Here is a 19,947-nt window from a genome sequence, read left to right as displayed (position 1 = left end):
AAATAACTTTGGAGAAGGGGGCTTTGCCCACCTAATGCAGGCAAGCAGCAACACAGGAACTTGTTGGTGAATTAAAAAGCCATGCTACTGAAGCAGAGTTAAGCAAGCTGGAGGCCATTTTCATGTAATACCACATGGCTCACAATACTACGTGAATCAACATGTTTTGTTTCTGGTATCTATAATAATAAAAATAAATAAATATGGATATATATCTGCAACTTAATTTTTATAGTCTTTTATTAGTAAATGTCATTCTACTTGAAAAGATGAACCTTGTGGTAGATACTGAGTGTTGGTAAGAGACAAACACTGAAGCAAAAGATTTATTCACATTATATAGGAATATTATTCATAGGCTATAGGAGTGTTAACCAGACTTTTATGGTAATGATCCTTAACTAAACACATAACCCTCTTTGGTTTGTATCTTCCTCACTTTGTGAAGCACAGATATTTACATTCAAACTGAGCCAGTTGTTTTTACTTCTAAACCAGGGAGGCTCAAGAAAGACATTGATTTCCTGGTGCACTGCTGGTAGCTTCCCTCAGTCTGCAAAAAATAAAAACAAAAAACCAACAATCACTGTGACAAATTCTGCCCACACTTAAACCCCTTTGAAGCCAAGCAGGCTGAATTTTTCCCACTAACTTTAAAATGGGGCTGATCAGAGGAATCCTCTGTACCCTTTCACTTTGTTCTTATTTTGATTTACAGAGGCTCTATTCATGGTAAAGCTGACAGGACAGAAACTCCCATGCACTCTGTGTACCTTGTTTTTAAACCTCTTATTATACACAGTTCTTCCTTGATCTATTTTATTTTGGAGTTTTCTGAATTAACACCTTTAGCTCATCATCTCTGGCTCCATCCTGCTCTCTTTTCCATGGCCTCATGAAGAGATGTCATTCTTGAAAACACACTCATTTTATTTTAACCTAGTCCAATAAAAAGACTCTCTTATTTCCTCTGGTTTCCACCCCACCTTTTCTCTTCTTACTTATAGGACTAACATGCTTAGCACTTATACACAACCTTTTGACTCAGACTAAGTGACCTACCTACCTGGGACAAAAATCTTCTTTCTCCTTTATCTATGGTAATTATTAAGGTTTCCATTCAAATATTCTCAGATTTTAATAGCGTGATTCTCTTATCAGCTCTCCCAACACTTCTCTTTCCATTCACATAACTTCTCTGTGGCAATTACACCAATTCCCTACATGAGAGAGAATTGTTAGAAAAATATTTAATATATTTTTTTAAACTGACATTAAATGTAGTTTAGCAGCTGAAAACAAGGAAGAGGAGCAATAATATCCCAAAACTGTCATTTAGTCCAGCATCTCACATTAATACATAATTTAGCAAAGAAGTAGCTCAGCAAGTGACTACCCATAGCCCAAGACATACAATTTGGCATCTTCAGATCCTTACTGCTTATGATGACCTCCACATTTCATATCAGGTGAATGGGTATATCCAAAATATCTTGCCATTTAACTGTTTTGTTTATTTTTAGATTGTAAATTCTGTGGGTCAGAAGCTGAAGCCTTGTGTTTATTTAGCTGTAAAACACCTAGAACTCTGTTGGCACTATGGGCCTCAACCAAAGTAGTGAACTCAGTGGGCATTTGTCTATTTACTTCACTGGACTTTGAATCAAGCCCTATGTAAATAATAATACAAATAATAATAATATTGTAACAGAGCTACATTGAGATATCTAATGTCTCTAGGTAACAACAGAGTCATTTTGCTTTGGGGTTAGCAAAAGTGTATCTTTTATGGTAGCTGTGATGGGGTTGGACTAGGCGCAAAGGCCCCCACTTGAGGCCTCAGAGTTTTGCCACACCACTCCCAGAAAAGGAGCAGTGGAGAAGTCCTCTAAGTAGCCTAGAGTGGTTGTGAGGAAGCAACCAATCAGAGGGGCTGCTGGAATGGCCAGTCAGGGGCCAGGAGGGCTCTATAAAGGAGCTACAGAACACAGCAGTAGTTAGCTGCTGCTTGGAGCTGGAGAAGAAAGGATTGTGTGCCTGGTTGGAAGATGAGCAGGACCAAAGATAGTCTGCTGGTTGGGACCAGGCGGAGTGAGAGGCTCCTGGCTGGCTACTAGGACTGAGCCTAAGACAAACTGCTGGCAGGGACTGGGAGACAACTGAGGAAGTTCCTGGCTGGCTGCAGGGACTGAGTAGAGTGTGGACACACTAGGGTGACTAGATAGCCTGATTTTATAGGGACAGTCCTGACTTTTTGGGGCTTTGTCTTATACAGGTTCCTATTACCCCCGACCTGATTTTTCACACTTCCTGTCTGGTCACCCTAGGACACACCCAACCAGAGGGGGTGCTTGTGAGAGGTGGGTGCTGACCCCATTACAGTAGCTTACAACTTCTGTCACAAAAGCAATAATATAGTTATAGTAATATCAGATGATTTGGGTGTGAGTTCTCTATCACTGTTTAAAATAATAATTTTATAATATTTGTTAAGCACTGACATCATGCTTGGCACATTGAGACACAAAATAAAGATTGACATAGCAATTTAAAAGACAAACTTTGAAGCTTGAATACTGTACATGTAACTGGACTAAAATGCATTCTGTGCAATTTCAGGGTGAAGAAATTCATTATGATCTGGGAAAGAGGACACTATAAAAACTGCAATTGAATATTCCTTTATCAGTATACAGAGGATAACTAGTGCCCAGAGTTTGAGGCTGAGTAGAAGCTGCAAAAGTGCAGAATTCAGGAACTGGAAGTTCCTAAACAGAATATGTCTATAAAGGGAACTAAGGAAATGCTCAGAAAGCTAGAAATTAGTACAGAATAGACTATGTTGTGTCCTGATTTGGTTACAGGACTTTGAGCCAATTTGTTCTTGAAGCTTGTGTTAAGCTGGGGCGTTTGATAGACGCACACGACATGGTTCATTGCAAGACTACACAGCTTGATCTAAAACTTTGTAACCTTATCTGATGACTTGTAATTTCAATTATTAAAATTAAAGTTTAAGATACAGAATTGCTAATGGATTTTTGTTTTTAGTAACAAAGTCCATTGATAAGTTACAGAACACGAACTTTGAAATCTCTGCTGACAGGGTCTATGAAGGTGCCTCTGGGGACTGCCCATTACCTCAGTTGCCCTTTCTCATAGCCAAAACATTAAAAAGTCAATCTCCCAACCTCACAAACAATCCACCTTTGCTCCCAGAAGAACATCACAGAGAGCAAGTGAATTCTCCAGGTGCTGAAATCCTCCCAGTTCCATGTGGGGCAGGTGCCCCAGAGGGAGGCAGGCTCATGTAAAGGAAGGGTGCCAGTCCCTGATATAGCTGTGAAGATACTATATGTAGAATGTTATATCATATACTAAGAGAGAGCAGCTTAATTCTTGGTAAAGAGCCAGTCAGGGAGGGTAACTTTTTGAATGGATGGTGGTGATGAATGTTAGGGAATTGGTTATGGTTCAACAAATCCTTAAAATTAATCCCTGTCCCCTTGAAACAAAAGTAAAACACTTCCAAAAAATTATTTGACATCATAGAGTAAGATTGCATACAACTCAATGTAACTGCATGACACTTGCACTCATATCCCATGAGCTTTTACTGTTTTTGTTACATTCATCTGTTCTGTTTTGTTTAGGTGCCAATCCTGCAAACACTTCTACACAGAGTTAATTTCATGCACAAGTGCTATTATTGAACTAAATGAGACTACTCACATACTTAAAGTTAAGCGTGTATGTGCTTGCAGAATCAAGTTCTTAAATTTTTCCATTGTGGAGGCCAGTCTGTTGTGGTCCGTCCCTCCTGCTGCCATTCTGGCATCACATCCAACCCTCACCTTCACCTAGTAGGGGGTGAGCTTACTGTCTGAGATAGGGCGAGGAGTTTGACTATTCGGGAGGGCCTTGTAGTAGAGCTGCTACTCCTCTGGATGGAGGCGAGCCAGTTGATGTGGTTCAAGCACCTGATAAGGATGCCCTAGAGAGGCTTCCATTGGAACTTTACAGGGTATGTGCCAATGGGTGTAAGCCCTGAGGCCGACCCAGGACACACTGGAAGGATTAGATCTCCTGGCTGGCCTGTGAACACTGGGGAGTCCCCTAGGAGGAGCTGGAACCTGTTGAGAAGGAAAAGGAGGTCTGGTCGTCCCTACTCGCCATGTTGCTTCTGGAACCTTCACCAGGAAAAGCAGCATAAAGGAAGATGTTCTTAAATTGAAAAGTCTTTGGGACAGAGATGGTGTCTGTCCCAAAGGGGGGCTATACAGTGTGGTGTTTTTTTTTGGGGTGGTGGTGGTTATGCAGTGCCTTGAATAATAGGATTCCAGTCTTTTGTGGGGTCTTGGGGTACTGTGGTAATGTAAATCATGAAGTACAATAATACATTCTAATCAGTTACAAAGTGCTCTACATTGTGTCCAAAAGTCACACAAATGTAAGGTTATAATGATAGAAGTAATTTGTGTAAATTATTGTCAGGCTTTATTTACTGGTTTTAGAGTGGCAGCCGTGTTAGTCCGTATCAGCAAAAACGAGGAGTCCTTGTAGCACTTTAGAGACTAACAAATTTATTTGGGCATAAGCTTTCCCACGGGCTAAAACCCACTTCATCAGCTACATGGAGTGGAAAATACAGTAAGCAGGTATATATGTCACAGCTCATGAAAACATGGGGTTGCCTTACCAAGTGGGGCGTTAGTGGTAACAAGGCCAATTCAATTAAGGTGGAAGTGGCCTGTTCCCAACAAGTACAGTACCCTCGCAAAAGCATGGGCAAGATGTAGAACCGAAGTTCGCTGTAAATGTCTCTGCCACTAGGTGGCACCCAGCTCCCTGACACAGACCCCCCCCCCCCGCCTTGCAGGAAGCGCTCAACGTGCTCCATTGAAGCTTCAAAGCTCTGAAGCAAGAGGCGAGGTCTTATTATGACTGACAGCTCAGGGAGCCAGTTCTTTTCAACGTCACAATCGGACTGGGCTTGATTGAGCGTTAACTCAGCCAATCAAAGTTGTTGCAGTGTTCCCGCCCCAGGCTAGTTTTGCCGGCCCCTTTCGCCCTGCCCAACCAATCCCTTAGCAGACAACGGGGAGTGGGCGGGATGCGTACGAGCAGGCCAGGGGCTCCCGCTCGCTCCACTTTCAGTTCTCGCGAGATCTCTTCCCCCCCCCTTCGCTGGGTGACTGCGCAGCCGCCATGTTGGTTGCTATGCTGCCTGTGTGAGGAAGGAGGGAGGGAGGCCCTGAGGGAAAGAGGCTGCGGTTCCCCCCTTCTCCAGGCAGCGCTACACTCACCTCGGCAGAGAGCCTGCTCGCACGCCTGCTGCCTCCGCCCTCTCCTCCGGTTCACCCCCCCTCAGGAGGAGACCCCCCCCCCGAGTGTACGGGGGGGTCCTGTGCCCCTGCCCGTGGGCTCCCCTGCACTAGTGCCGCCCCCCAGCGGTTGTAGGCGGGGGGCAGAGGAGTGTCCGAAAGGGGGGGCGGGTGTCCGCCGCCTTCTCTCCGGCCCCCTCGGCCCAGTCGCCGCAGTACGATGTGGTCCTCGCCGCTGCGGCTGGGAGCGGGGCGGCGGCTGCTGCTGCCCGTGCGGCGGCTGCTGCGGGGGAACTGAAGGCAGCGAGCGCGCCTGTGTGCGCGAGGGGGGTCGCGGGGCGGCAGCGACGAGCCGAGCCCGCGGGTCTCTCCTCAGCGCCCCTCTCGCCTTATCTGGAAGGACGCGGCTGTTATGTGAAGGTGAGAGAAGCCCCGTCCTGCGGTGCGTGGTGCGCAGGGCTCCGAAACCAGCGGCTGCGGCCGTGTGTGCGGCGGGTCGCGCTGGCGGCGGCGCTAGTGCAGGGTGTGGAAGGGGCTAGGCGTTTTCCTTCTCCAGCCCACCCTCTGCAGCCCCCTGGAACATCCCATATACGGAGCTGTTAATGGGAAGCAGCTCTCCTGAGAGCCCCCGCCAGGGTGGGTGGTTCCGCGCTCCCCTCCTCCCCCCAACCCACCTGCCCAAAAGATTTCGGAAGAAGGCTGGAAAAAAGCCACCAAACACACCGTGGGTTCAAAAACACCGTTCAGAAGAAAGGGGGGGGGGGGTGAGGCTGGTTGGGGCGTATGTTTTCTAGGGATTCGGCAGTATAGGAAACTCATCACATTTCTGAAACAAGGCATTCTTATATTTGGAATGGATTTAATATGGAAGTGTAAGATTGTCATGATTCCTAGGTGCATGGGTGAGTGTCCGTGGGTTTCTTCGGACAGGAAAAATAGGTTAGAGTGCAGTCTTTTCATTCCAGAGTACGTTTTTTTAGTGTCTCCCTCAACTAGAAAGCTTGTATAATCGCGCACATCTTATATGCAAGGGAGGCTTTTACAGTACCTGGTGATGGGTAACTCATGAACTCATTGCACTGCCATCTGGAAAAGGAAGAAGGCTGCTGTTTTTTCGAAACAAGGCTTTTGTTAAAACTAGCTAGCTGCCGGTTTACATACAAGGTTCCAGTTGCTTAAGCAAATGTAAATATATATGTGATCAATTTTTGTGCCACTGTTCCCACAGTATGAGTAATAGATGATTTTAAAGAGCCTAAAACAAAATGCACACATCAAAGCAATATCAAAATGCTTGTATCCCTGATGATTTTAGTGCATTTTTAAAATTCAGTAGTGGGTGCTTTTAAGGTAGACATAGATGGCTAAGCCACAGTAACATGCGTTTTGTCATTTTGGGTATTTCTCGTGCTTAAACTAAACTCTGGTATGAATGGTAGTGAGGGTTTATTGCATGTGTGTTTTTGACTACTGTATTGATATTGGTAAAGAAATGCTTTGTAATGCAAGGAGTTACTGATGTGCCCACATGCAGCCAGATGTTTGTGAGCTCATTACACCTTAAATGTGTTGTAATGATACATGAATGTAATTTAAATTAAATTTTATAAAACAATTTTCTTGTAAGATATTTGCATTGTGCCAAAGCTTTTCCAGTTTGCTGCCTAAACATTTTGAAAGTACCTTATTTTTGACCATATTTCTTGCTTCATTGACCTCAAAAGTTATTTTTTCCAGTCCCTGTTTTGTTTTTGTTTTTGTTTTTTTTGTAGCATAAGTCTCAAATTTGTTATGCTTCACTATCAAACTGATAGGTCAGTCCTTGGAGAGGGCACATACATATAAATATACACACACAGTTTCAGGAATGTTTGTGGTTTATAATCTCAGAAGTGCAACTTTGTTTACATAGGAAGATGTGATTTTGAAGATCAATTTTAAACATTTAACTTGAACTTTTAAAAAGGCATAACAAAATAGGATAGAATGTGTAAAATATCTCTTTACTATCTTTAATCTTCCAGGTTCCTTGTATTTTTTCAGGATTTGTTTCTTGTCTTTTGTCATCTGTTTAGCCTTCTATAGCTGTTGCAGAAATTGAAACCTCCGTGAAGCTTCTTCAAAAGCATAAATGTGCTGGTGTTTTGCTTTCTCTTGTCTCATTCCATATGTGCTTAGATTCTGGTTTGTTTGTGATTTAGGTTCATAATGAATTTAGATACCAGAATAAATCTCATTTCTTTTACCAGTTAGCTAGCTCCACAAAATATATTCATTGCTTTAAAGTTGTTAACCTTCTAATTCCTAATTTAAGCTGACTGTAAAGACAGTATTGATTGAACGCCCTTGCTAAAAATACTTTCAGGGTTGGGTGTACTTAAAATGTTGCCACACTAAAGTTAATATGAACTGCCCTTCTGTAACAAGTTTATAGTTTATTATTGTTAGAGGCTGTATTTGTAAAACAGAAATAAATGAAAACAAAACCCTAGCATGTTAAAAGTACTGTAATGTGTTAATTGCTGTTTTCAGCGAATGAGCTGGGATAGAGGCATTATTTATTAACTGTTCAAATGTCACTTTAATAAGCATGGTGGTGTTAAATATATGGCAAGTGTACGCCTCCCCAAGTACTGTATTTTTGTTCTGATTCTACAATGACCTCTGTGCAGGCGAGGGTTCCACCTACATAGAAGTAACTTTGCAGCATTTAGGGCAGAGGCGGGCAAACTTTTTGGCCTGAGGGCCACATCCAGTTTCCAAAATTATATGGAGGGCTTGTTAGGTGAGGCTGTGCCTCCTCAAAGAGCCAGGCATGGCCCGGCCCCTGCCCCCTATCCGATTCCCCCCGCACTTCTCGCCCCCTGACAGCCCCCCTTGGACTCCTGCCCCATCCACCCCTCCCTGTCCCCTGACTGCCCCCAACCCCACCTGCCCTCCATCCAACCCCTCCTCTCATTCCTGACTTCCCCCACCCCCTGGGATCCCGGCCCCATCCAACCACCCCTGGAACCCCTGCCCCTGACTGCCCCCTGCCACCCCGTCCAATCCCCCTCCTTCCTGACTGCCTCCCTTGCCCCATTCAATCCCCCCGTTCCTTGCCCTCTGACTACCCTGACACCTATCTGCACCTCTGACCACCACCCCAAACTCCCCTGCCCTATTTCCAACCCTCCCTGCTCCCTGCCCCCTTACTGCGCTGCCTGGAGCACCGGTGGCTGGTGGCGCTACAGCCGTGCCGCCCAGAGCACCAGGACAAGCATCCGCGCCGCCCGGCTGGAGCCAGCCACGCCACTGTGCACCTCAGAGCACCAGGTGAGGCTGCAGCTCTGCAGCTGCACTGCCCGGCAAGAGCTTGCAGCCCCGCTGCCCAGAGCATTGAGCCGGCAACGCAGTGAGCTGAGGCTGCGGGGGAGGGCTAGCCTCAGGGGCTGGGCAGGAGAGTCCTGCGGGCCGGATGTGGCCCATGAGCTGTAGTTTGCCCACCTCTGATTTAGGGCCTTAATGTTCATTCTGGAAATACTGGGTCATTATTTATTCTGAGCACTTGCTACAAGTGAATGATCATGGTTAACAACTGTGCCTGCTTAGAGTCTCATTGACTTCCATGCCTGTGTATCTGGAGTTGTAGGGCTGGGACTAAAAACAAAAGCTTGAGGTGTGTTAAAGATTAAGTACACTGATTATTTACTTTTTGAAAAGCTATATTTTAGCCACTGATTATTTTTGTTGCTTAAATCAATCATTCTCAACCAGGGGTATGCAGAGGTGTTCCATCAACTCATCTAGATATTATTTGCCTGGTTTTACAACTGGCTTAATAAAAAGCACTAGTGAAGTCAGTACAAACTAAGATTTCATACAGACAATGACTTTACACTGCTCTATATACTATACACTGAAACATAAGTACAATATTTATATTCCAGTTGATTTATTTTATAATTACAGTAAAAACTGTTTTATCTGGCATGTTGGGAGAATGGGGGGTGCCGATAAGTGAAAAATGCCAGTTAACTAAAAGGGAGGGAGTTTGGGTGTGGGAGAAGGTGCAGGGTTGGGGTCTAGGAGGGGGTGCAGGCCATGGGCTCTGGGAGGGAGTTTGGGTGTGGGAGCAGGCTGGGAACAGACGGTTGGCGCACAAGAGCGGGCTCAGGGTGCCGGATCCGGGGGGAACTCACCTCAGGTGGCTCCCCGCAAGCGGCAACCTGTCCCAGTTGCTCCTAGGCAGAGGTGCGGCAGGAGGCTGCTTACGCTGCCTCTGCCTCGAGCACTGGCTGTGCAGCTGGGGGGTGGCGCCTGTGGGTGGAGGTAGCATGCAGAGCTGCCTGCCGCGCCTCTGCCTAGGAGCAGCTGGGGTAGGTCGCCACTTGCGTGGAGCCGCCTGAGGTGAGCTCTCCCTGGATCTGGCACCCCACATCCTCTCCCATACCCCTACCCCGAGCCCCCTCCTGCACCCAAACTCCCTCCTAGAGTCCGCGCGCTGCACTCTGTCCCACGCCCCAACCACCTGTTGGCCCTGCACCAACAAGACTTCCAATGAATATCAGAAATGCCGGTTTATAGAGCTTTCTGGTTGGTGAAGTGCCAGATAAAACAGCTTTTACTGTATGTGGTAAAAATGAGAAAGTAAGCAATTTTTCAGTAATAGTGTGCTGTGATTCTTTTGTATTCTTATGTCTGATTTTGCAAGTCGTTTTTAAGTGAGGTGAAACCTGAGGGTATGCAAGACAAATCAGACTCCTGAAAGGGGTACAGTAGTTTGGAAAGGTTGAAAACCACTGGCTTAAATTACAGCTGTGCCCAAAAGTCCTAATCAAGGTTTGGACAGCCTGTTGTTAGATTCTGACAGTGTTCGTGGGTTGTCTTGGAAATGTGTTAATTAAAATATCAGAGAACCAATATCTACTTAGAGTATGAACACAGTTTTACTGAATAATTCTGTAGTTCCAAGGGTCTGTGTCTAAGTTCCCTGCGCAGCTGCCTGTTTAGTGTTGCGCAGGCACTCAGGCAACCCACCAGGGGAGGGGAGGCCCCCCCCAGCCCTCATCTGCCACAGATGGGGTGCCCCAACTTTGCTGCAGCTGGGGCACCAGGACTGGCCGGGGTGGCACGGCCGGAGCAGCCTGGACCTAGCAGCGGCCGGATCGGGCCCAGGCACGGCTGGTGCAGCTCTCCCCTGGCCCGGACCTCTTGGGGCCGGGGAAGGGAAGGGGTGCCTATCCTGCAGCGATGGGGAGAGGCACCGCTCCCCCACAGCCCAGGTGGTGCTGTGGAGAGAGCGAGCTGGGGGGAGTCCTCTCTCCCAGTCGTAGGCCTGGAGCCGCCTCCTGCACTCCAAACCCCAGAGCCCTTACCCCCCCATCCCAATTCTCTGCCCCATCCCAGAGCCTGCACCCCCAGCCGGAGCCCTTACACCCCTGCACCGCAACCCTCTGACCCAGCCCGGAGCCCCTCATCCCTGGCTCCACCCCAGAGTCTGCACCCCAACCCTCTGCCCCAGCCCTGAGCCCCCTCCCACACTCCGAACCCCTCCTCCCCATCCCCACCACATGAATATTATGTGCACCAATAGGGAGGTGATGTGTCACACATCACCTCCCTATTGGTGCATATAACAAAATTCATTCCTCACATGGGTGGGAAAAATTAGAGGGAACACTGGTCTGTGTGTCATTCATATGCTTAATTAATTAAAAAAATAAATTTGCATATAAGCGTTTTTTCAAAAAGTAAGTCAGTACAATAAGCTAAATATACTGAACTGGAGGACTGTCAAAACCAAAGTCAAAGTTATGCTTGTACTTTTGAAGCTGTTCATGCCACCACCCCATTAGGCAGGTGGTGTTTTGTATGATGGCACTTTCTTCTAGAAGCCTTTTTGCTTGAAGTCCTGTGATATGAACAGAGCAGGTGAGAAGTAAAGTAGGATGGTATTTTAAACCAATGGGTGTGGTAGACCAAGTCTAATGGAGAGCTTAAATTACTTTTGATAGCGGGTATGGGTAAAGATATTAAGTGAATGTTTTGTTTAGTTTGAGTTAAAACCTGATTAAAAATAAGTAATCATCAAAAGCACCCTTTTTCTTTGGTTATAAAGGCCACTATTAGAGTACTGTTTAATACTGATAAGTAAAAGAAGCTGTTATTTTGGTTTATTTCGTCTGTGATTCAGAATGCTTCCAGCAATTGGCTTCTGTGGTGCACTGTATCTTTATTCTCTCCCCATCCCACACCACCCTGTCTAAATTTGATGCAAGATCACATGTATCCCATGCCTTCACATCATGCTTCTGTGCCATCTCATTTCCACCCGTACCAATTATAAAAATTGTTGAACAAGAGAATCTTTCACCATATGCTCATGACTGTGCTTTCTTCATATACCACTTTCACTCTTATGCTATCAGAAACCGATGAAAGGCTCCATGCAGTACTTATGAGTTTTTTCACTCTGCTTCTATTTCCAATGTTGTGAAAGTGGTATGTACAGGAATAGTACAATGCGATTGTCTGCAGTGGTGGAGGGAAACTGAAGGTGGAGAGAAGAGGTTTTTAAGATTATTGTGGTGAACATCTGGGAGAAGACAAAACCAAAGAAGAGGATGACCAGTGGTCTAGCGCAGTGTTTCCCAAATGGTGGGTCTTGACCTATTAGTGGGTCACAGGGAAATTCTAGATGGAATGCCACATTCAGGTTGGATTAACCAATCACTGGGCCCTGGCCTGGGCAAACATGCGCTAGCCCACTGTGGGTGGAGGTCTGGGGCAGAGGGAGGACTGGAGAGCAAGCCCACCTGGCAGCAGCCGCTCCCATTCTACAGTATTAAGCCCGGCTCCCTGCTCTGGTGATGCGACCAGGGGCAAAGCAAATTTAGCCTGGCCACCCCGATTGATGCTGCAACCCCATGCTCCAGTTCGCAATGCCACTCAAATTTGGCTCAGCTGTTGGAGGGGGAGTCTCCCATAACACCTGGAGTGGGAAGCCAGTCCCACAGAACAGGAGCTGCCATGGTGGGGTGATTTTCCAATCCCTTCCTCTCAGGCCTTCCCTCTGCATTGTGCCTGTATTAGGGTTGCAGGGTTGTGGCAGAGAGAACATGTATGTAATGTTGGGGCATTAAAAAAAAAAAAAAAAGACAAAATGGAGTGGGTGGGTTGACTTAATAAAAAAGTTGGGCAACCACTGGTCTAGCGGTAGTATAGCTGGTTCTTTTCTCTCTAAGCCAGCTGTGGATGGAATACTCCTTTGGGAATGGGGGCTATGTCTCCCCCCCCCCTCCCACCCCAGTGACCTCCACCTTGTCCAGACTAAAGTAGTAGCACAGTAATAGTTTTAACTTAGCTTTAAAAAAAAGTTTTGACACTTAGCTGAAATCCCAGCATGTATCATTCTGTGATGACATATTGAGAGGACATCTTCAGCTAACCATACACTGCCAGTAAGAATTCAGAGCCTAGTCTTCCTCCCTTCTTCTTTTTTGGGGGGGGGGGGGGGGAGGAAGGCAACCATTTATGTATTATGTGACACTTAGAGCCTAATTAATGGAATTATTGAGCATTTTTTTGAGTTTAGCATAAGTTTTTAATTTTACATGAATTGCAAAGATAACACTTAAAATTCTGACAGATTCTGTTGGCATATGTTAAGGGCTGTTATAAAGGTGATGTTATAAATTGTTCTCCATGAATTGGATTAATCTGCAGCAAGGGAGATCTAGGTAAGGTATTAGGAGGAAAACTTTCTAACTATAAGGATAGTTAAGCACTGGAATAGATTTCCAAGGGAGGTTGTGAAATCCTTGTCATTAGAGGCTTTTAAGAACAGGTTAGATAAACATCTGTCAGAAATGATCTAGGTAGACTTGGTCCTGCCTCAGTGCAGGGGGCTGGATTAGATGACCTCTCAAGGTCCCTTCCAGCCCTACATTTCTATAATTCTATCGTGGTCAGGAGACTGAGTCATACAGATTTAGGTTAAGAAAAAAAGAGGCTTGTTTAGGGATCTGTACTATAGTACAATAAAATCTTCTGTAATGACTTTTCACAGTGTTCCCTCAAGGTTTTTGCAAAAAACTGTTAAGCCCTTCAAATTGCTGCTAAGGGCAGGTCTACACTTAAAATGCTGCAGCGACTCAGCTGTGCCACTCTAGCACTTCAGTGAAGATGCTGCTATGCCGACAGGAGAGCTTCTCCCGTCAGGGTAGTTAATCTACCTCTGCAAGAGGCAGTAGTTGTGTCGATGGGAGAAGCCCTCCCATAGATGTAGCATGCTCTATACCAGGGCTTAGGTCAGAATAACTGCGTTCAGTGGTGTGGATTTTTCGCATCCCATAGCAATATAGTTATAGACATAAGTTTATAATGAAACCTGCTTTAGGCCAGGTCAAGAAAAGTTGTATAAAACAAGGTTCTTACTTCTATTGAAACCTGAATTAGATCCTCATATTCTGCATTCTACTGGAAGAACTAGAGAGGTGGAACACTTGGACTCTTGTCCAAGGAAACTCTTTGTATTGTGCTGCAGTAACCTGGTGATCAATTTTAAGAGCAGTGTTTAATGGGAAATACAAGTGTACTTGGCTACAAATGGGCTGTGTGGTATATGGCTTTAAAGATGGCAAGATGTGTACCCATTCAACAATAAAGTAAATTAACAACCTTTAATGATGAGCATGTGTGCTGTGTAAACGAGAATGTTCTCTCAGAAATATTTTCACTGCTTGGGGAAAGTACAGTGAAGTGGAGCTGCCATTTGGGAGTTATCAGACCACATCTGAGGTTTGGGAGAGGGAAATCATAGTGCACTCCCCAGAGTGAATTTTTTGTTTTCCCCTCTCATTTTAGCCACTCCTTACCATTTTCAAGAAAGGCTACCTGACAGCATACTGATTGAATTATAGTGCTTGACCAAATACCAAGATTTTCAGATGAAACCAAGTTTATTATGGCTAAAGAAAAGAGATGCCATTTTAAACACTTGGATTCTTTTCATTAGAAGCTGTCCTAGACTGGAAAGACAGAAAAGATCTGTTCCAGACCCCTACCAATGCAGGATTTTCCTAAAAGTATTTTAGTCTGTGTTTTTTTTTGTTTTTTTTTTCATTTTAAATACCTCAAGTTGTAGATCTTTTAGTACAGTACTTTCTTTGGAAGATTTTTCCACAGTCTTAAAAGATCTCGTGGTCAGCTTGGTGATACTCTTGTTAATTTACTATTCTGTTTGTTATTGAGAACATAAGAATGGCCATACTGGGTCAGACCAATGGTCCATCTAGCTCAGTGCCTTTCTTCCAACAGTAGCCAATGCCAGGTGCTTCAGAGGGAGTGAACAGAACATGTAATCATTAGGTGATCCTTCCCCTGTTGCCCATTCACAGCTTTTGGCAAATAGAGACTAGGAACGCTTCAGAGCATGGTTGTGCATCCCAGCCCATCCAGGCTAATAGCCATTGATGGACCTATCCTCCATGAATTTATCTCTCTCTTTTTTGAACCCTGTTATAGTCTTGGCCTTCACAACATCCTCTGGCAAAGGGTTCCACAGGTTGACTGTGCGTTTAGTGAAGAAATGCTTTCTTTTGTTTGTTTTAAACCTGCTGCCTATTAATTTAATTTGGTGACCCCTAGTTCTTGTCTTATTAGAAAATAAATAAATAACACTTCCTTATTTACTTTCTCCACACCAGTCATGATTTTATAGCCCTCTATCATATCCCCCCTTAGTCATCTCTTTTCCAAGCTGAAAAGTTCCAGTCGTATTAATCTCGCCTCATATAGAAGCTGTTCCATACCCCTAATCACTTCTGTTGCTCTTTTCTGTACCTTTTCCAATGACAATATATCTTTTTAGAGATGGGGTGACCAGTTCTGCATGGAGTGTTCAAGATGTGCGCATACCATGGGTTTATATGATTGCAATATATTGTCTGTTTTCTTATCCCTTTCCTAATGATTCCCGACATTGTATTCACTTTTTTGACTGCTGCTGCACATTGGGTGGATGTTTTCAGAGAGCTATCCACAGTGACTCCAAGATCTTTCTTGAGTGGTAATAGCTAATTTAGACCCCATCATTTTATATGTATAATTGGGATTATGTTTTCCAGCGTGCTTTACTTTGCATTTATCAACATTGAATTGCATCTTCCAAATTGTTGCCCAGTCACCCAGTTTGTGAGATCCTTTTGTAAGTCTTTGGAGTTTGTTTGGGACTTAACTATCTTGAGTAATTTCGTATCATCTGCAGATTTTGCCACCTCACTGTTTACCCCCTTTTCCAGATCATTTATGAATATGTTGAACAGTACTGGTCCCAGTACAGACCCCTGGGGGGCACCACTATTTACCTCTCTCCATTCTAAAAACTGACCATTTATTCCTACCCTTTGTTTCCTAGCTTTTAACCAGTTACTGATCGATGAGAGGACTTTTCCCACTGATCTCATGACAACTTACTTTGCTTTAAGAGCCTTTGGTGAGGGACCTTGTCAAAGGCTTTCTGAAAAATCTAAATACACTATATCCCCTGGATCCCCCCTTGTCCACATCCTTGTTGACCCCCTCAAAGAATTCTAGTAGATTGTGAGGCATAATTTCCCTTTACAAAAACCATGTTGACTCTTCACCCCAAGAAATCGTGTTCATCTATGTATCTGATAATTCTGTTCTTTACTATAATTTCAAATAATTTGCCTGGTATTGAAGTTAGGCTTACCAGCCTGTAATTGCTGGGATCACCTCAGGAGCCTTTTTAAAAAATTGGCATCACATTAGCTATCCTCGAGTCAGCTGGTACAGAAGCTGATTTAAATGATTGGTTATGTACCACAATTAGTAGTTCTGCAATTTCACATTTGAGTTCCTTCAGAACTCTTGGGTGAATACCATCTGGTCCTTGTGACTTAAAATATTCTTTTCTTCCTAAATTTTCTGCTTTTAAATTTCATAATTCCTAGGTACATAAATGTACTACCTAAGATGCCCGTCTTCCTTAGTGTTTACACACTTCAAATATATATGTGTATAAAGTTGCCATCTTTCCCTTTTTGGGTCCCACGTTAGCCAAACTATACATATTTATTTTTAATGTTTCATGCTAAATCTGTCATTCCAGCTCTAAAAGTACACCATCAACTTTAAATTTATTCCGTTTCAAAAAGTGAGTTTTAGGTACTTATGCATACATGAGTCCCCCTGCCAGTTATTGTGGTTGTACAGTCTTTTTTCCTATTCTCTTCCCCCACACTCCCACCCCCCAAATAGTTTCTTCTCTCTTGCTGTCTGCATAAATGGAAAATAAATATACAGGAGAAATACTGAAATTGACTATACACAAAGTGTATCCAAAGAGCAAAGTGAACAAAGAAGAAAAACATTTTTTCTATGGTAGTAATCTTAAAGGATTCATGGAACCGTCTCACAGAAATAAGATTTTAAAAAGCAAACTGAATAAGATTCAGCAGGAGTTGAAACCAGGGCTTTTATGTCCACAGCAGAGAACCCTATACCTGAGCTAAAGAAGTAGCTGGAAGCAGTAGTAAGTTGTTTTTTACATGGGCTAGCCACCTCAGTGATGTTACAGTACATGTTGCCAGTGATTTATACAACTTTTTGCTTGATAGCAGAAGACAGTTAAGAATTAGGATTCCTGGGTTTTAATACTGGAAGTCAAGTGTGGTCTAGTGGTTGCAGACAGCACATAGATTTGACACATTCACTCTGAAAGGCAGTGTGGCTGACTAGACGAGATTCGAGTGCACCATGTTAGAAACCTGTGTTCTATCCTTAGCTCTCCAAGAAGTGACCTTGTTCAAAGTCTTTTATCACATCTGTAAAATGATGGTAACGCTGCTTATCTATCTCTTAAGGTGCGGGAATGAGGCTTTTTTTCAATAATAGTGCACAGAATTAATACCAGTTAGTGAAAGAGCTGAGACTAGAGCTAATGTTCTTTTGATTCTCAACCCAGTGCTCCTTTTACTCGATGGAAAACTATTCTGCTGCCGCTACGCTTGTTATTGTCCTGAACCATGCCAAAGCTCCATGGGGCTGAGAGCTTCCTTGTTGTAAATGAAATGTTCAGTGATTTTTAGCAGCGACTCTCACAGGCTCTTCTGAGGATGTACAGATAGCATTTTTCAGTGTCTTATAGTATGGCGAAATATGGGTGGATTTCCTGCTCCAAAACATTGAGGCATCAAATCCTTGCAAAGAAACATTTTGGGGGTGGGGGGAGAAATAATATTGGTAAAGCTATCTATTCTTCCCTAATCCGGTTCTCAGAAATGCCTGAACCATTTTTGCTGAAACTTTCCAAGAAAATTCAGCGTTGTACAGAAAACAAGCATGGAAAATTCAAGTTCAAATGGTTAGTTTGGCAAAGTTATAGGCAACTGAAAAGGAACTTGATCTGCTGCTTACAAACTGGGATGAATTGGTAGGGGAAGTAGAAGTGGGTGGCAATGTGGGCAGCAGTGACCATGAAATGGTTGGGTTTAGGATCCTCACAAAAGGAAAAAAGGAGAGAAGCAAAATACGGACCCTGGACTTCAGAAAAGCAGACTTTGACTCGTTTAGAGATCTGATGGGCAGGATCCCCTGGGAGGCTAATATGAGGGAGAAAGGAGTTCAGGAAAGCTGGCTGTATTTTAAAGAAGCCTTATTGAGGGCGCAGGAACAAACCATCCCAATGTTCAGAAAGAATAGCAAATATGGCAGGCGACTAGCTTGGCTTAACAGTGAAATCTTCGGTGAGCTTCAACACAAAAAGGAAGCTTACACGAAGTGGAAACTTGGACTGATGGAGGAGAAGTATAAAAATATTGTTTGAGCATGCACAGGTGTAATCCCGAAGGCCAAAACACAACTGGAGTTGCAGCTAGCAAGGGATATGAAGGGTAACAAGAAGGATTTCTACAGGTATCTTAGCAACAAGAGAAAGATCAGGGAAAGTGTGGGACCCTTAATGAATGGGGGAGGCAACCTAGTGACAGATGATGTGGAAAAAGCTGAAGTACTCAGTGCTTTTTTTGCCTCGGTCTTCACAGACATAGTCAGCACCCACACTGCTGTCCTGGGCATCACAATATGGAAAGGAGGTGATCAGCCCTCAGTGGTGAAAGAACAGGTTAAGGACTATTTAGAAAAGCTGGACATGCACAAGTCCATGGGTCCAGATCTAATGCATTTGAGGGTGCTGAGGGAGTTGGCTGATGTGATTGCAGAGCCATTGGCCATTATCTTTGAAAACTCATGGAGATTGGGGGGAGGTCCCGGATGATTGGAAAAAGGCAAATATAGTGCCCATCTTTAAAAAAGGGAAGAAGGAGAACTCGAGGAACTACAGACCGGTCAGCCTCACCTCAGTCCCTGGAAAAATCATGGAGCAGGTCTTCAAGGAATCCATTGTGAAGCACTTGAAGGAGAGGAAGGTGATCAGGAACAGTCAACATGGAGTCACCCAGGGCAAGTCATGCCTGACCAACCTGATTGCCTTCTATGATGAGATAACTGGCTCTGTGGATATGGGGAAAGCAGTGGATGTGATCTATCTTGACTTTCACAAAGCTTTTGATACGTCTCCCACAGTATTCTTGCCAGCAAGTTAAAAAAGTATGGATTGCATGAATGGACTATAAGGTGGATAGAAAGTTGGCTAGATTGTCAGACTCAACAAGTAGCGATCAACAGCTTGATGTCTAGTTGGCAGCCGGTATCAAGCAGAGTGCCCTAGGGGTTGGTCCTGGGGCTGGTTTTCTTCAACATCTTCATTAATGATCCGGATGGTGGATTGGATTGCACCCTCATCAAATTCAAAGATGACACTAAGCTGTGAGAAGAGGTAGATACACTGGAGGGTAGGGATAGGGTCCACAGTGACCTAAACAATTGGAGGATTGGGCCAAAAGAAATCTGATGAGGTTCAACAAGGACAAGTGCAGAGTCCTGCACTTAGGATGGAAGAATCCCATGCTCCACTACAGGCTGGGGACCAAATGGCTAATCAACAGTTCTGCAGAAAAGGACCTGGGGATTACAGTGGACGAGAAGCTGGATATGAGTCAGCAGTGTGTCCCTTGTTGCCAAGAAGGATAATGGCATATTGGGCTGCATTAGTAGGAGCATTGCCAGCAGATCGAGACCTCTATTCGGCACTTGAGAGGCCACACCTGGAATATTGTGTCCAGTTTTGGGCCCCCCACTACAGAAATGGACAAATTCGAGAGAATCCAGCGGAGGGCAATGTAAATGATCAGGGTGCTGGGGCACATGACTTACGACAAGAGGCTGAGGGAACTGGGCTTGTTTAGTCTGCAGAAGAGAAGAGTGAGGAGGGATTTAATAGCAGCCTTCAACTACCTGAAGGGGGGTTCCAAAAAGGATGTTCTCAGTAGTGGAGGATGACAGAACAAGAAGCAATGGTCTCAAATTGCAGTGGGGGAGGTCTAGTTTGGATATTAGGAAACACTATTTCACTAGGAGGGTGGTGAAGCACTGGAATGGGTTACCTAGGGAGGTGGTGGAACTCCATCCTTAGAGGTTTTTAAGGCCCAGCTTGACAAAGCCCTGGCTGGGATGATTTAGTTGGTGTTGGTCCTACTTTGAGCAGGGGGGTGGACTA

At 44.5% G+C, this 19,947-nt stretch overlaps 1 protein-coding gene and 1 long non-coding RNA gene across 7 annotated transcripts in view; one reads left to right on the top strand and one right to left on the bottom strand.

Moving 5' to 3' along the window:
- Positions 1 to 240: 240 nt before the first annotated feature.
- Positions 241 to 5,439, bottom strand: LOC120374708. The gene is made up of 3 exons (XR_005586215.1): positions 5,307 to 5,439; positions 1,067 to 1,220; positions 241 to 553 (listed from the first exon to the last, which is right to left on the bottom strand). It is a non-coding gene; the product is annotated as an uncharacterized LOC120374708 (long non-coding RNA).
- The window catches only part of PTPN4 (protein tyrosine phosphatase non-receptor type 4), a 302,113-nt gene continuing 287,230 nt past the window's right edge, over positions 5,065 to 19,947 (top strand). For 4 of the 6 annotated variants that reach the window (XR_005586213.1, XR_005586214.1, XM_039494797.1 and 1 more), the window contains exon 1: positions 5,081 to 5,744. Coding sequence is in view for 4 of the 6 variants with exons in the window: in XM_039494797.1 (XP_039350731.1) it covers positions 5,114 to 5,744 (631 nt within the window). In the remaining 2 variants the exon portion in view is untranslated. Of the gene's footprint in view, positions 5,745 to 19,947 lie in introns of all 6 variants that reach the window. The other 2 variants (XM_039494800.1, XM_039494798.1) reach the window with 2 other exon arrangements.

The sequence above is a fragment of the Mauremys reevesii genome, linkage group 11 (assembly GCF_016161935.1).
Source record: "Mauremys reevesii isolate NIE-2019 linkage group 11, ASM1616193v1, whole genome shotgun sequence".
Lineage (NCBI taxonomy): Eukaryota > Metazoa > Chordata > Testudines > Geoemydidae > Mauremys > Mauremys reevesii.
Note: the sequence above shows the minus strand (reverse complement) of the source record. Positions and strands in the feature narration are given on the sequence as shown.